Genomic DNA, 18171 nt, shown 5'->3' on the forward strand with positions numbered 1-18171 from the left:
AAAAAAGTCAAACCTTCTAAATAAAGTGAAAGTTCTGTTGAATCCTCATATAGTCATATTCTTCTTCTCAGAAATAACCACTAATACAGCCTACTTTCTGCATGTCTTGACTTTACCATATTAATTTATAAACATACACATATCCTCCTTTTTTTTTAGAGTAGCTTTATAGTAACTATGGAAATCAAGCTGTGTACATCCTCCAAACTTGCTTTCCTTTTTCAAAGTTGCTTGAACTATTCAATTTTCTTTTCACTTCCACATGAATTTTAAAATCAGATATAATTTTTCAAATGTCCATTGGTATGTGGATTATAATTACATTTAGTTTATAGATCCATTTGGGGATAATTGACATCTAAACAATATTTAGCCTTCTGACCCATTAACACAATAGATCTGTCCTTTTACTTTTCTTTAAGATTTTTGTGCAGTGTTTTTCAGTTATCCGTGTACAGGACATTCATGTACTTTGTCAACTTTATCCTTAATTTTTTTTTTTTTTAAGTGGTATTGTCAATTACTTTGTCTGGGTTTCTACCTTTAACAATTCTGGTAGCAAAGATCTATTGGTAGCGAATTCTTTCAGCTTTTGTATATCTGGGAAAGTTTTTATTTTGCCTTAAACTTCAAAATGTATTTTTGCTGAGCACAGAATGAGAATTGACCTATTTTTTTTTTCTTCATCACGGTAATCTTCTCTGTATCATTCCAGTTTTTTAGTATACGTGCTGCTGAAGCAAGTAGTGTGGTATTTTCCATCTACCCTCACCTCCTGCCTGGCGCAGTGGCAGACTTGGTCTTGAGCAGCAGCAGTCCGATTCCCACATCTTTGGACTGGAGGGAGCAAAACAGACTTTATTTGTAAGTTACTATGTAAATGCTGCTCAGTCGCTCAAGTCATGTCTGACTCTTTGCAACCCCATGGACTGCAGCCAGCCAGGCTTCTCTGTCCATGGGATTTTCCTGGCAAGAATACTGGAGTGAACTGTCATTTCCTCCTCCATGGCATCTTCCTGACCCAGGGGTCAAACCATGTCTCCTGCAGCTCCTGCATTGGTAGATGGATTCTTTACTGCTGAGCCACCTGGAAAGTCCCAAGTTATTGTATATGTCTGTTCTAATCTGGTCAGAGGATATTTGAATGGCAGAATCACCAGCCTCTGTCTCACATAACTTGGAATTCAGGCAGGGTCAAGTGCCAGACTCCTCAAAAGAGCTACAAGGGGGCTTTAGCAGCTGAGATACCAGGGAAGCCCCACAAGGCGCTACAAGCTTACAGACACCTGGAGTTCAAAGGTTACAGACAGAGACATGCAACAGACCATCGAAGGCCTAGAGGAGAATCTGGAGTGAGGCTCTGGGAAGTCAGGACGCTCAGAAGCAGCTGCTTATAGGGGAGATTCCAGCACATCATGTACATGCCAGATGGCAAGGTGCAGGCTCAGAAGAGTCATGAGGAGAGCTTATGCTTTCACTTTGTGCTGATCCATGAAGGACTATTTCAACAAAAAGCTGGTCTGAAAAAAAGGAGAGACAGTTGTTGGGTTTTCTTCATTTTTTCTTTTTGGTGTATTTTTGTTTGTCATGGAGATATGACTACATCTGCTGAAATGGCTACAGTCAAAAAGCATAAGATAATAAGCATTGGCAAAGATGTGATGAAAGCAGAACCTTCATACACCATTTATGGTCTTGTAAAATGGTACAGCTGCTTTGAAAAACACTTTAACCATTCCTCAAACACTTAGACATAGAATTACCACATGATCTGGCCATTTCACTCCTAGCTATATAACCAAACAAAATGAAAGCATATGTCCACTCAAAAATGCGTACATGAATGTTCATAGAAGCATTATTCATAATAGCTAAAAAGTGAAAGCAACCCAAATGTTCATCAGTGATAAACAAAATGTGTATAGCCATACAATGGAGTATTTTTCAGCCATAAAAATGAATGAAATAATACACATGCTACAATATTGCTAAACCTTGAAAATATGATCTTAGGTGAAAGAAACTAGTTTCACAAAAGACCACATATTATATGGTTCTGTTGAAATAAAACATCCAGAACAGACAAATCTGTAGAAACATAAAGTAGTGGTTACGTATGGTTGAGGGTACAAAGGGATTGTAACTAATGAGTATAGGATTTCCTTTGGGGAGTGATGAAAATGTACTTAAATTGACTGTGGTGGTGGTTGCACAACTTTGACTATAATGAAAACCATTCAATTAATTATACATTTAAAGTAGATGAATTGTATGGTATATTAATTACATCTCAATAAAACTGTTAAAATAAGTAAGCTAATTGATGAGCAGATCAATAAATAAGTAAATGCAGAAAACTGGTTCAGTTCAATTCAGTCACTCAGTCATGTCCAACTCTTTGCGACCCCATGGACTGCAGCATGCTAGGCTTCCCTGTCCATCGCCAACTCCCAGAGCTTGCCTGAACTCATGTCCATTGGGTCAATGATGCCATCCAACCATCTCATCCTCTGTCGTCCCCTTCTCCTCCCGCCTTCAATCTTTCCCAGCATCAGGGTCTTTTCCAATGAGTCAGTTCTTCGCATCAGCTGGCCAAAGTATTGGAATTTCAGCTTCATCATTAGTCCTTCCAATGAATATTCAGGACTGATTTCCTTTAGAATGGGCTGGTTTGTTCTCCTTGCAGTCCAAAGGACTCTCAAGAGTCTTCTCCAAAATCACAGTTCAAAAGCATCAATTCTTCCGTGCTCAGCTTTCTTTACAGTCGAACTCTCATATTCATAGTAGAGATATAATGAATTTTTTTTGAACTGAATTGATGCAAATATAGCAAGAAAGAGGAATAAAGTAACAAAAAACAGATGATACCAAAAGAAAACCAGGCTCCTCTGTCTATGGGATTCTCCAGGTAAGAATAGTAGAGTGGGTTGCCATTTCCTTTTCCAGGGAATTTCCCCACCCAGGGACTGAACCAAGGTCTTCTTCATCGCAGGCAGATCCTTCACCATCTGAACCACCAGGGAAGTCCATGATATACTCTTGGCAAACTATCTAGCAAAAGAAAGCTTGTATAGCTGTATCACTATTAAACAAATCAGAATTTAAGGCTAAAAATATTGTAAGTGATACAAAGAAACACTTCATAATGATAAATCAATTAAGCAGAATGATATGAAAATTCCAAATATACATAAAATTGTCAAAAAATTTAAAAGGCAAATAATCATAGTTGAAAGTTTTAACCTACCTCTCTCAGTACAGATGTGTGATAGTATGAGCAAACCAAATTTGTGGTAAAAAAAAAAAATAATAATAATAATATTTGAAGAGCCTAATCAACCAAATTGACCTAGTTCAATTCAGTCACTGAGTCATGTCTGACTCTTTGCTACCCCATGGACCACAGCATGCCAGGCTTTCCTGTGCATCACAAACTCCCAGAGCCTGCTCAAACTCATGTCCATCAAATCAGTGATGCCATCCAACTGTCTCATTCTCTGTCAACCCCTTCTCTTCCTGCCTTCAATCTTTCCCAGAATCAGGATCTTTTCCAATTTTTTTTCCCCCATTGGAAAAATGGAAAATGATTGACCTAACCAACATATATAAAACATTACCTGCAGCAACTTCAAAAAACATACTCTTTTACATTTTGAAAAGCAGTGAAGTAGAATACCCCATTTTTTAGACCAATTTCAAATAACAAAATATATTGTGCATTGACTTAAGAAGTTTTCTATGTGATTTTCAGCATTATAACTACTTAGGAACAAAAAAACATAGTAGAAATTGAATAAGCGTTCTAAAGGAAACAAATTGATATATGAATTTAAGCTTCTCCATCTCTTTGCTCCCTCATATCTCTATGGCTCTGTGCCAGTTCCTGAATTTCTGACCTTGGGCTACTTAATCTACAAAATAAAAATAATAACATGTCAGAAGAGAATTCTAAACCATCCAACATGTATTCAATCATGTTGGTTTTCTTTCTTCCTTTCTTCTTCCCAATCATCTAAAACAATACAGATTCCAGTTATAATCTTTAATTTCATCTAGGTAGTTATAGCAGGAAATGTGATGTGTTTCCCATACAGATGTAAGATGTACATATGAAAAAGTACGTATCAGTGAAAAAAGAAAGAGATGTTGTTGTTTAGTCACTGAGTCATGCCTGGCTCTTTTACAACCCCATGGACTATAGCCCACAAGGCTCCTCTGTCCGTGGGATTCTCCAGGCAAAACCTGGAGTGAGTTGCCATTTTCCTCTTCAGGGGATCTTCCTGACCCAGGGATCAAACCTGCGTCTCCTGCACTGCCAGGTGGATTCTTTACCATTGACCACTAGGGAAGCCCTGAAAAAAATGTATCCCTCAGTAAATCATTATGTAATGAAGTCTGCCAACAACACAAAAGAGTGTGGAGGTGATGCTTCCCGACCAAGCTTCCAGAAGAGAGCACAGCCCAGCTGACATCCTGAGCGCAACCTTGTGAGACGCCAAGCAGATAACCTCTCTAAGCTGTGCGCGCATTCCTGCCCCATGCAACTAAGATGACAGAGGTGGGTTGTTTTAAGCCTCTAAGTTTGTAGTAACTTGTTACACAAAGATAGAAAGTGAATCCACTGATCTAATTCTCAGGCAACAAAATATATGCCACCATTACTAAAGAGCAGCAGAAGTCAAGCAGAAACATCCCAAGGAAGAAAGAAGCAGCGAATTGAAAGTGTCAGTAAGGGAAAATCTAAGAATATACCAGCAACAGCACATTCCTTGAAAGTTCATCCTAAAGTACAGAAGCTTTAGAACTTGTTTAAAAGGTTGTATAGGCTCTGGCGTCAACTGTTACCTTCAAGGAACCAGGTTAGTTCACAGATGCAAGGAAGACAGGATTATGGAAAGCACAGCATGGCTGCACTGTAGGAAGAAGCAGAAGGGCATCTTCAGTTGCGAAGGTGATTGTTTTCTCCCTCCTGTCCTCAGGGACCTCCTCATCTAGCTGACTTAATACATTCCCTTTCATTTAATGCTAATGGAATGCATTCTTCTCAAAGAACAGAAACATCATTAGCTGCATGGAAAGAGTCAGGGATATTTTAGCCTAATAAATGAAAACTCATCATCTGTCACTTTAGGGCATAAACTATACATGACATTCCTTAAAACAGAGCATCTTCACCCAGGTGCTGTGTCACTCAAGTGATTAATCATTAAATAGTTTTTTTGTTTGTTTAGATCCTGGGACAACTAGGGATAAGATGCCAAATTGTCAGGTGGTGCAGTGGTAAAGACTCTTCCTGACAATGCAGGAGATAAAAGAGACATGGGTTCAACTCCTGGATCAGGAAGATCCCCTGGAGTAGGAAAAGGCAACCCTCTCCACTATTCTTGCCTGAAAAATTCCATGGTCTGAAGAACCTGGCAGGCTACAACCTATGGGATTGCAAAAGAGTCAGATACAACTGAGGCACTGGGCACACACACAGTGATAAAAGTTAGGGATCCAAATGGGACGTGCTGATCGATGCCCCCTGATGTCTTGGCCAGAGTCCGGATACTAAGGTCACTCAATTCACTGTCAGGGCCTCTCCAGTATCATAAGTTGAGGGATTCTAGAAAGTGATGAAACTGGGAACTCAAACCAAAATCTCACTCTAGATGTGGTCATATTAAATAATCAGACAAATGCTGACATTCACTGAACACTCTCTCAGTTCAAGCTCAGAGCAGTCCAGTGAGGTAGGCATGTCTCATATGTCTCCCCTGATTAAAAGCCACCAATGGTTCTTACTTCCTTCAGAGTAAAATCTCCCACAAGAAATTAATAAGAACTTTATATCACTTCCAAAAGAACACTTTGCAAAATTCATCTGAAAAATTTCCAGATCAAGAAATTACACCAGCTTGCCATGTAATGTTATTGTTAAGGAATAGAAAAGAAAGCTTCCCATTAAAATTGCCTCAAATAACGTAACATACTTGGTATCACTAATAACTGTTCATTATTTCTGCCTCAAATGTCATAGTGAAATATACCACTTTACTTGGAAAAAAATCCCCACTGTCCAAAATGCAAGGATTCTGAAACTGCCTAAATTTGAAGGGGAAGGGAAAAAGTCACCTCATCAACAGAGGTATGAAATAAATGTGGTCAATATCTACATGTTTAGCTAATCTTATTTTAGGAAGAAGGGCTTCCCCCATGACTCAGCAGTAAAGAGTCCACCTGCAAAGCAGGAGCCGCAGAAAGATGTGGATTTGATCCCTGGGTCGTGAAGATCCCCTGGAGGAGGGCATGGCAACCCACTTCCAACATTCTTGCCTGGAGAATCCCACAGAGGAGCCTGGCAGGTTACAGTCCAGAGGGTCACAAAGAGTCGGACACAACTGAAGCAACTTAGCACTCATGCATGCAAATTTTAAGTAGAAAATAAAGGAACAGGGCAAAGCATCGCTTATGTTGGTCTCTATTCTGAAATCTTGATCTTGTTAATTTTAAAATAGAATTTTAGAAACATAGACCAGAGCCCAGAACTGGTATTTTCACCTAATGTTGACAAGGTATGAAAAATAAATTAATTTTCTCATAGAAATCATCTCCAGTACATTTATTTGATTCATGTTTGGTATAAGCAGCAGCAGCACTAGGAAGAAAGCACTTATAAATAGCTATCTACCACACATGAACTGCTCTGAGTTTTTATGGTGTGTAAAATAAAGTATTTGGTTTCAAACAGAGAAGAGAAAAGGGGGGAAAAAAAGAAAACAGTAAGTTAACTGCGAGTTCAGGTAGAGCTGACATAATTAAGAATAAAGTGGATTAATAATCACTCTATTATACACTAGTCATGTTGGATGCCTTTCTAAAATTATCTAAACATTATTTGGGCACATAATAAACTCTAAGATAAAATTAGCTCTGTAGCAAAGCAACTGGATGAATGCCTGATCTCTTTTTATAGTGAATATCAGTAAACACAATTAAGGTGATTTTTAATTTATAATAAAAGTTAGATAAATTGCCAAATCTAATCTCCTTGAGATCCTGGCTTTAACCTGCTGAATCATCAAGAAGATGGTTCTGTATGTTTGTTTATCTGATAGGCTCCTTGGATCATACATATATACATCCTTTACCTTTCTTACTAGCATGGAAACTTGTAGGACTGTTGATGTATAGATAAATAGAAAACCTACTGTGGAATATGGAGAGCCCAAATCATGACATCGGATTAGGAAGGACACATGGGCTCTGTTTAAGAGGAATACTTTTCAAGCATTGTAGCAAAAATGGATCCACTTGGGGAGGAGACAAAACATTCAAAGGTGAGGTAAACAGGCTGGAGGGCAAACATCAAATTTGAAATCAAACCAGGCTCATGGCTGTAAAGACATGTTAGAAGACAAGATTTAGATTTCCATTGTTAGAAGAGAAGCAAGATGCCAAATGCTGACACTGGCAACTTCGGCTCCCCAAACCACTTGCCGGGTCATGCCTTTTTGTATATTCCTTGTGATATTCCCAAGTCACTCACGTGGGTGCCTCCATGGTGACATGTGAAGGAGGGTGTCTGGCAAAGCTAGGAGGCCACTCAAGTCTAACTCGGGAAGACTTTAAGGGGAGCTGGCAGGAGAGGAGGAGGGCAGGGAGGAGAGGAAGAAATGAGAACGAGGGAAAAGCTGAGAAGAGAACTTTAAAAAAGAGAAGAAAATGAGGAAGGAAGAGGAAGAGGAGAAGGAAGAGAAGAGGAAGAAGAAAACCCTTTCTATGAGTTCATCTCACCGGCGGAGTAGGAACTGTTGTTCTAATTCACATCTCCCCTCTTCTGGGAACCCACCAATGGGCTCTTCCCTTCTTCAAAGGAAGACCCCAACCATCCTCATAGGTACAGAGCCCAGAGTGACACCCCCTCTTCAACCTTCCCACCCTTCCTCTCTTGCACTCAATCTCGGCAGCACCAGCTGTATGGAGCACATCATCAAGCAAAATCCTTCGTCAGAGCATCTGTGTTAGCTATGTCCTTTCTCCAAAACATTCTCTGCCCTCCCCTGCCCTCTCAACAGGGCTTTCCTCATTCACTTCCTCCAGGTTGTTGCTCTAATATCACCTAACCATAAAGACCATCTCTAACCACTGTTTAATACAATAAAAATCTCTCTCCCATATTTCTGTATGCCCTTTTCCTGCTTTTCTTTTTTCTTTACATCATTTATTGCTGTGTGGCATGTATTTCTACACATATTCTTTATCTACCTCCACTCTCTTCTTGGGATTTGTCATAAGAGCACAGACTGGCCATTTTATTCACTGCTGTATCTTTTAGAGCCTAGAATTGTGCTTGGCATGCAGTAGTTGATCAGGAAATCATTGTGAGTGATTTAGTGATTGACAAGGAAGGAAGGGAGGGAGGGAAGTGGGGAAGGAAGGAAGGGACTTACTTTAGACAATAAACTGAAGCACAGTGAAATTAAATAGTTTATTCGGGTTACATGGCAAGTTAAATAATTTTCCTATAATGAGCCAATAAATCTTTGTAGAAATTTAGAACATACATTGCATCAAATTTTAAAGCTGATATTTTCCTTGTGTATACATGTGTGTTTCTGTTTTATTTTCTTGTGCTTCCCTTTGGCTCATCTATCAAGACAGTAATCTTATTCCATCACTACATCTTTGGTGTAAGTGTTGGTATATAGATGGGAGATAGAAAATTAGTCTCATCAAAGGCCTGAAATAATTTGCTTAATTAAATTACCTACAAATCTGGGCTTCCCAGGTGCCTCAGACAATAAAGTGTAGGCCTGCAGTGTGGGAGACCCTGGTTCGATCCATGGATCGGAAAGATCCCCTGGAGAAAGGAAAGGCAACACACTCCAGTATTCTTGCCTGCAGAATCCCATGGACAGAGGAGCCTGCCGTCCATGGGGTTGCAAAGAATTGGGCACGACTGGACAAGTAACACTTTCATTTTTTCACTTTCACGAATCTGGTCAGAAAACAGGCTAGAGGCACTTACAACTTTTTCAAGGATGAGCGAAATAGCTCGAAAAAACTAGGGTGTATCCTGGATCTGAAGATCTCAGGAAGAGAAACCCTTCCTTCTGATCCTCAACTGCTTGAAACAGCGTAAACTCTCTGAAACTCGGACACAACGCATGAACAGGTGAGTGAAAGAGAACCCTCACTTTAGTCTGCAAAAGTAGTACGTTTTAATTTTATTATAGTCAACCAGCTAACTAAACTGTGTGGAAAGTGTCAAGATAAAGACAAATTATTAATTAGTTATGAAAGAAGTTGACATTTTCTACATCTGGATTTGTGATCACGCAAATTAGTTGTATCCTAGGTTTATACATATACAACATAGAATTCCTTTGAAATCATGTAGGATTTTTTCTGAATCAAGGGGGTAAGGGAAATAAGGCTTTCTTTTGAAGAGTACAGTGTTTTGAGAATTGGACTGAGGAAAGTATTCATGTTTAATTCTGAGGACTATTACCATAGTGGATAAAGATACTTCCAGTATCATCAAGTTAAAAGTACAGAACAAAAAATGTGACTAAACCAATGTGCTTCTAATAAAATTCAGATCACCTTTTTTTTTTTCCTCTCTGCTTTGTTTTTTCCTTTCTATGCCTAATATATTTAAGCAGTTTTCTTGCATATCCCCAAATAAACTGCTATTATTCTCTATCCACTTTAATTTACTATGATGATTAAGAAAAAAAAAAACACAAAAAAATTTCAATGTATCGGGAATCTTTGTGAAGTTGCACTTTTGCTTGAAACCTGTCACATCACATCAGAGAAACTGGCATAGTCTATAAGCCAGAATGCTGGGGCTGCAACCTGTAATACAATTCACTACCACAGGCAATTTATCTCTATACAGAAAGTGAATCTAGTAAGGTAACACGAAAATCTGTTTTTTATTAATAATTTTTAAAATGTGTAGACACTACTTGTGGTAGACATATTCTAGATAGCTTTTTCAGATGAGGTTTTTTAAAAGCAATCTTGAAAAGGAATGCATTAACTAAATGGGCCAAAAGGTTCTTTTTCTTTGATGAGAGCTAAGCCCTTCCTAAAAAACTTTCTTATGCTCTAATAAATTAAATGTAGAATATTCTCATCACTCTTGCTGCTAATCGAGACATTAGCCATATAATACAGAGTTATGTAGTTCCTTCATAACTAAAACTTTTATACTACACTTTTTAGCAGCATTTATTTTGAGGAAAGGAAAGGGACATTTGTCTGAATATGGATTTAAAGTTGTGTATATTTCCTGTCATTCTACAAAGTGACATTGTGAAGCAAAATTTTGCTAAATGTTAAACTTGAAAGTTTAGTATACCAGATTAAAATACTGCCCACTAACTAGTTCATAGATTTTAAAAATAAAATATGTACAACTATTAAAAAAACATGAAGAAAATTTCATTTTTGTTTAATTGCAGTTAAAAGAAAATGTTAAAATATTAAAATGAAAATAAAACTAATAGTTTCTAAGCCCCCCCCAAAAATTGTGTAGACACATATCACACAGCTTGTATTTACTTTATGTGTTTTAAAAAGATAACAATAAAATCAATTTAAAAATATGTGGAAACTTAGTAACAAATATTCAGGTTTCTTCTAGAACATTACATCTATTATCTTTCCCTTACATAAAATACTAGCTTATAATATTGCACATGTATATGTTTCCCACCTATTATGGTTCTGCTATGCACAGGAGAGAGACGATTATATAAGACATAGGTTGCAGGTATTTCTGCCAATGTTTATCTTGTTTCTAATGGGCTCCAAAGAGCCTTCTGCTTTTGAAGTTACATGTTAGAACAACAGTGTGCTTCTCTGGCACAGCACATGTGTTTGTGCAGCCCCAGGTGTCTTCAGGTTTCGCTCAAACACGGCAGATGTCTGAGTAACTGAAGGGTGTGCCCTCCATTTTATAGACACTTGAAAGAGGCCCCGGATTCTGGGAAGCAAAGGCAAGGGCAGAACATCAAACCTCTCCTACCTTGAAGACTCATGGAAATTACACCTGAAACCAGTTTTTCTTGAAGAGAAGTATGCTGGGTGTTTTTTCCAATGTGGTGGGAAACAGATGACTTGAGATGTACCGTCAACCTGTATTTGGGTGTGCAGTGTGGTATGGTTAAGTGTGAGCACAGTGTTGTTCAGCAGACCTCTAGAACATTCTTCCTCCATAAAGGAAACTCTACATCCATCCAACAGCAATTGCCCCTTTCCCCCTCTGCCCCAGCCCCCAGCAAACACCATTCTACTTCCTGCTTTCATAATTGTGGCTACTTTTCATACATTGACTTATGGTGGCTCAGACAGTGAAAGCATCTGCCTACAATGCGGGAGACCCGGGTTCAATCCCTGGGTGGGGAAGATCCCCTGGAGAAGTAAATGGCAACCCACTCCAGTATTCTTGCCTGGAAAATCCCATGGACAGAGGAGCCTGGTAGGCTACAGTCGGTGGGGTCACAAAGAGTCGGATGTGACCGAGTGACTTCGGTTTCACCTTCATACATTACATTACATACGTATGATTGCGCAGTACTTGTCCTGCTGTGTCTGGCTTATTTAACTTAGCGTGATGTTTTCAAGGTTCATCCATGTTGTAGCACAAGGCATGGTTTCCTTCTTTTTTAAGGCTGAATGGTGTAGCTGCTGTGAGAAACATATGGTGGTTCCTCATTGAAGACAGAACTACTATATGAGCCCAAAAAATACCTTAAATCGTGATCTTGAAGAGATACCTCAACTCTCATGTTCACTGCAGCACTATTCACAAGAGCCAAGAGGTGGAAACACCTGAAGTCCACGGATGGAATGGATAAAGAGAATACGGTGTATACTTAACTTCCCTGTCTTTCAGCAATTACCAGCTCCTTGTTCAAATAGTACCAAAACACCTCACAACATCTCCAGAAGTTCCAGAAAAACATCTGCTACTTTTCTATTTTCAATTTCTTTTTTGAGTCATTATTGAGTCAAGGTGGCAGAAAATAAGCTTCAGTCATTTGGGATTTTACCTTCCGCTCTCTTTTCTGGGATTAAGTCTCATCTCTCCTGTAGAATATTAAGTGGCCCTGAGTCGGAAGAGAGTCTGGTGGTTGGTCATCAACTCACTCCAGCGGCCACTAAGGTAAGGCCTACTCTGACCATGGTCACCTGGGTGCCGTAGACTGGCGTCTTTAGGTCTTATGTTCTGATAATGTTCTGTTAATGTTAGATAATGAGTATCTAATAAACACAGAAGGACTTAGTTTCTTTTCTTTTTTTAAGATTTTTTTTTCCATTTATTTTTATTAGTTGGAGGCTAATTACCTTACATCATTGCAGTGGTTTTTGTCATACATTGAAATGAATTAGCCATGGATTTACATGTATTCCCCATCCCAGTCCCCCCTCCCACCTCCCTCTCCACTCGATCCCTCTGGGTCTTCCCAGTGTTGGGATGGTGGTTGGGGAATAAAAAATACTATCAGAAAGAAAAGCATTCTACAGAATTGTTTGTGTATTATGAGCACAAACTACAGAGGGGAAATAAGTGTCTTTTCCCCCATTCTCCTTTTCTCCTATATAACCATGAACTTTTGTATTGTATTAAATTCAACTGCATGGTTTTACTTCCTGTATACCTAACATTCATAAATTTTTTACCAGGTACAGTGTTCTGGAGAAGGGCATGGAAACCCATCACGTAGTATTCTTGCCCGGAGAATCCCATGAACAGAAGAGCCTGGTGGGCTATATAGTCCATGCGGTCACAAAGAGTCAGACACGACTGAACTGATGTAGCACACACCATGTTCTACATGCTTTAAATATATTAACTCATTTAATCATCCCCATGACTCCATAAAGTTGGTATTGCTTTTTCTTTATTTTAGAGATAAGAAAAGTAAGGCTTCGAGAGGAGATAAGTAGCTTTCCTAAAGTCACACAGCTAGCAAGTGGCAGAGCCAGGATTCAGATTCAAACAATCTACCTTCTGACTCTAGATTCCATGCTTCTCAGCCACTGTGACCCAAAATCTAACCAAACCAAGTCTGCCAAACACTTGGAATTTATCCAATATTTTGCTATCACAAACAAAATTCAAGGAGACTTGTCAAAGTTAAATATTTACACACAAAAATAATGATCACAATAAAAGTTCTTAAAATTGAAATCATTCAAATTAGATTAAAATTGAAAGATTTTGCTACAACCCACACATTTTTTAAATGGGCAGTCTATATATTTGCGGGGAAGCATAAGTGTGTGCGCATGCACACACACACACACACACACACACTCACCAGGGGAAAGATTTGCCATGAGGTGCACATAACCACATAATCCAGTTGTGGTTAAAGCTGGGAGGGTATGCACCCTATAAGTGACATATCACTTTTTTTAAACTCATTTTTCCTTGACTACACTGCTCCTCCAAGTAAGAATACTGTATCACTGTATTAACTCTGGAACATTCTGCAATCACAACCTTATAATACTTCACTCAGTCAAAATCAGCTGATAGATAGACACATAGACAGTGAGCAGACAGCTAGATATTTGGAAAGATGTTCCCTAAATAGCAATCTCCTCCCAAATAGTATAACAATGCTGACAAGTTGGTAATAATCCCTTCTCTAAAGTATTTCCCTGTAACTAAAATGAAGCTATTACTGAGGATCTGTTTCCATGCTAGTCTAAAATACAATTTTGCAATATGACCACCTTGGAATAATTTAATCTCTAAAAACAGCAAAGACAAGAAATCAAATTAACATTACTTTATTACACACCTCATTTCTGTAAATATTGCTTTATACATTAAATGTTTGCTTATTTTAACCTGCTATGCTTCTCTAAAAGCAAAGTAACTTCTTTTAAGAACAAAATTAAAGCTCTGTTAAAAACGGTTGCAAAACCTCACTGCATTTTCAGACAGATAGTTAGCTGCTTCCTTACAAAAATAAGAAAAAATGATCTGTACATTGCCATAAAAACTCAAGAACTTTCACTGGAAGAAAAGTGAAAGCTTCAAAAAGCTATTTCCTTTCACACTAAAGTAGCCTAATTTTCACCTTACATATAAAAGGAAGAATACTCTTCGTTAAAAATGTTTACATTAAAAATAAGGCTTTAAAAGGAAAATTTCTTTTTAGCAAGTCTAAGTCTAAGAAGCTAGATTTCAGGAGCAAATTAGAAAACAGAAAATAGAGCATCAAATTCACAGACACCCATTTAATGGAAGACCTGCTACCTTAGAGAGATCTGCCCAGGGAGCTGTAAGAAATCCCATGACCCCCATGAATGCTGTTTGCCCTGCACAACCAGTTCGGCCGTCCTGAAAATGCCTTCAGACTCAGCAGGCAGTCAGCTCTCTTTTCACTGCCACACTCTCTACAAGGTGAGGCTCAGAGAAAGGGTTGATGACACTTCAGTGACACTTCACCAAAACCAAATGGCAGCTACCACTGGCCTGAGGAAAAAAGGGGGAAAAGGGGCCTGGCCTAGGACCATTTAAGAAGCAAACAATGTTACTTTTACTCCCACTCACGTCCTTTTCATGGCCTCTCTCCTTGCCTTTGAAGGCCTGGGTTTTCACATTCCTCTATGTGCAAATACCCACTCAGGCATGCTCTCTCTTGGAGTTCCCTGCTTCCTAAATGACCACGTGATCTTTTTCTTTCACGCATTCAAAATTCTTTTTTTTTTTTTAATTTTTTTTTATTAGTTGGAGGCTAATTACTTTACATCATTGCAGTGGTTTTTGTCATACATTGAAATGAATTAGCCATGGATTTACATGTATTCCCCATCCCGGTCCCCCCTCCCACCTCCCTCTCCACCCGATCCCTCTGGGTCTTCCCAGTGCACCAGGCCCGAGCACTTGTCTCATGCACCCAACCTGGGCTGGTGATCTGTTTCACCCTAGATAATATAGGTATTCAAAATTCTTAATTCTATTATTTTAAAAATTTTAATAAGAAAGCAAACTTATAAAAAAATGTAATTCATACTAAAGGGTGATTGACAGCCTGAAGTATTTGCTAGATAAGTGTTACTGACAAGGTTGGGAGAGAGATGAAAGAAAGTGGGCCTGGTGGCTGATTTCCCTGAAGCACATCTGTGTCTCTTTAAAACATGGCAGTGAGGGACTTCCCTGGCGATTCAGTGGTTAAGACTTTACCTTTCAACGCAGGGGGCTGCAGGTTCAAAGCTTGGTAGGGGAATTAGGATCTCATTGCCTTGTGGCCAAACAAATCAAAACATAAAACTGAAGTGATATTGTAACAAATTCAATAAAGACTTTAAAAGTGATCCACATCAAAAAAAAAAATCTTTAAAAAAATTTAAAAATAAGTAAAACAAGGTAGTGATTAGGAAAATGACATTTTATAGTTTCCAGATTAGAACCCACTGCAAAAGTGACAGATTTGGTATCTTAGGACAGTCACGACTTACTTATGCAAAATTTTCATGCCCTACTCCCAACGCTTTATCTGTTAAAATATGACTGAGAGAACATGGTTATTCGGCTCTAAATTTTTCAAAGCATTGATCAGTGGGAGAGAGAAAGAAAATGGTGGTAGAAGATTTATTTTTACCAGAATTAGGTTAAAAGAAGTTTTTAATATTAGCACCACAAAAAAACATTTCATCTCTGGAAACCTGCCACCGCAAGTCAGAGAACCTTAGCTGGATAGCCAGTCACATGTTTGCTCCCAGTTCGTGGATAAGGAAAGAGACCAAAAAGCAAATCTATAGTTCTACCTAATCCCCTCTTTCCACTGAAGCCAAAAAGGTTTAATTAGCTGTATACGATTTTAAACATTACATAAATGTACATGAACTATCTCCTGATATGCTTAGTTATCATGCAGCACCTACGAACCTAACATAAGTTCTATTTTCTAAACCCTGTATTCCTATCAGAGGACACACCACACCCCAGCCACACTTAAAAGTAATATCTCCTCCTTTGCTTTTTCACTTTGTTTTAAATGTTGCATTGATTAATGGTTATACAACTATTAATCAATAAATGATATATACCTGCAAAACAGTGCCACTATAGAACATTGCTACCTCTTGGGAAAACTCAACAAATTCTGCCTCCAAAGTCAAATAAAGAACTTTTTCTTTTTTTTTGGCATGAGTCAAGGGTGGGGAGTAGGTCCTAGTTCTTCATAGTTGCAAAATTTTTAAATTAATTTAACCTTAAGTATTTTCTTTCAAAATTTTTTCAACTAGTGATACCTATTATTTGTTGCCTATTTTTTTTATCATTTGAAGTAAGTATACAATAATGTGATATTAAGTTTATCATAAGAGTAGATGCTAATTATTTAAAGTTTAAACATCCTTGCCTTGGGAAACTTTAAAAGGCTTTCCAGAGGTTCTAGCACATGAACCAACTTGAGAAACACTAAATTTAACCAACATCTTGAAAGATGTTAAATTGCACCTAAGGTTTAAGTTTCCTTCCCTATATTTGTTTGATTCTTTCTAGCACGGTGTAGTATTTACCTGCTTTAATAAGGAACAATGTATTTTATTTGAAAATGGTAGTGAATAGAAATGCATGTTAATACTCATTGCTACCATAACTATGAAGGGAGTCTGTTTCTTCAGATTGACTCTATGGCATAATCACAGTCTGTCTAAAAATAAGATATTCTAATTGCAAATGACTACAGTCAGTAGAAAAATAAAGAGCCACATGTGCTAAACATGCAAATGAAAATATGAAAGTACAATTGTCAAGAGGAGAAAAGCAACTTTTCCTCAGTATAATTTTCATTACTGACAAGTTACCAAGAGTAGTCCTGAATCTCAGGGAAAGGTCTTATGATTACAATCTCAATAGAAGATCTTTAATTTTTTTTTTCATTAAAATACTGGCAATAACTCTCAGTGTGGTGAGTATAGTTTTGCTAAAAAGGAAACAGATATATTCCTCATAACAATCCTTTCGTCAACCATAAAACACATAGGGCTTCCCTGGTGGTTCAGCGGTAAAGAATCCACCTGTCAAGCAGGAAACAAGTTCAATCCCTGGATTGGGAAGATGCCCTGGAGAAAGGCATGGCAACCCACTCCAGTATTCTTGCCTGCAGAATCCCATGGACAGAGGATCCTGGCGGCCTATAGTCCATGGGGTTGCAAAGAGTTGGACACGACTTAACCACTAAACATAAAGGTATAAAAACAACACTTTTTTTCTTTCTTTTTTTTTTTTTTAACAATTTCCTAGTGTAGTTTTCACATTGTGACTCTATTTTTGAGACCTCGTTAGGGCAACTGGGTAGCTAGAACCGCTCTTCATGACCTAAGTGCTACCTAAAAGGAAAACAAAATTCTAGTTGCCTTCAGGGCAAATGATCAGGTGCTACAGATTTTTTAGAGCTAAAAAAAAATCCAACACAAGTTACTATACTGCTTAATATTCCACTTTTAACTAACTGTGGAGTAAGAATGGAATTTCTAGTCCAGAAAGCTGTTCTACTATATTCAATCAAGTACAAGTTTCTATTGTTGGACTAATATTTAGCCAATGCATTTATACTGAAAACATATTTGTAAATGAGAGATGGTCATAAGGCCCTTTATAGACCTTAAATCCAACGCTATAGCATGAGATTTCCTGGTTGACTATTTACTCAGTAATAAAAGAGAAAATCTGTTCTAACATTTTTAACTTCCTAAAAAAATAAGTAGCAAATTGCTTGAAAGCACAAATTGGTAGATAGCATAATTTTAAAAATTTAGAAAAATTCATACATATTCATAATATCTATATATTGCTAGATATATAGAAATGAATTGTACAATATCTCTTTTAGAAAGATGAGTCTGACAAAGACATGTCTAATTGTAACACTGTAACATTATCTCTTTGTGCATGTTTCTGCTAAGGCAGTAAATTTGGCTTCCAAATTATTTAAAAAGTCAAGGCCATCTTCTTCCTGCTTTTCACTGCAGCAACCCACAGAACCGGCTGGAGACCCTCTTCCTTCATAGTTGTACGTAAGGACGTAATCTTGTGATGGCATATGCTCTTCATCCTGATTACACAGATGCACTTTCTGTAAAGAAAACAAAAATAGGGGTAGTATTATTGTTTTAAACACACTGAAACCGATAAACATAAAATTT

The 18171-nt window shown here is 38.0% G+C and overlaps 1 protein-coding gene across 1 annotated transcript in view; it reads right to left on the reverse strand.

Moving 5' to 3' along the window:
- Positions 1 to 12885: 12885 nt before the first annotated feature.
- Positions 12886 to 18171, reverse strand: part of DSC3 (desmocollin 3) — a 55924-nt gene continuing 50638 nt past the window's right edge. The window contains exon 16 of the mRNA XM_020902004.2: positions 12886 to 18101. Coding sequence (XP_020757663.2) covers positions 17904 to 18101 — 198 coding nt within the window. The 3' untranslated portion in view covers positions 12886 to 17903. The remainder of the gene's footprint in view (positions 18102 to 18171) is intronic.

The sequence above is a fragment of the Odocoileus virginianus genome, chromosome 22 (genome assembly GCF_023699985.2).
Source record: "Odocoileus virginianus isolate 20LAN1187 ecotype Illinois chromosome 22, Ovbor_1.2, whole genome shotgun sequence".
Taxonomy (NCBI): Eukaryota; Metazoa; Chordata; class Mammalia; order Artiodactyla; family Cervidae; genus Odocoileus; species Odocoileus virginianus.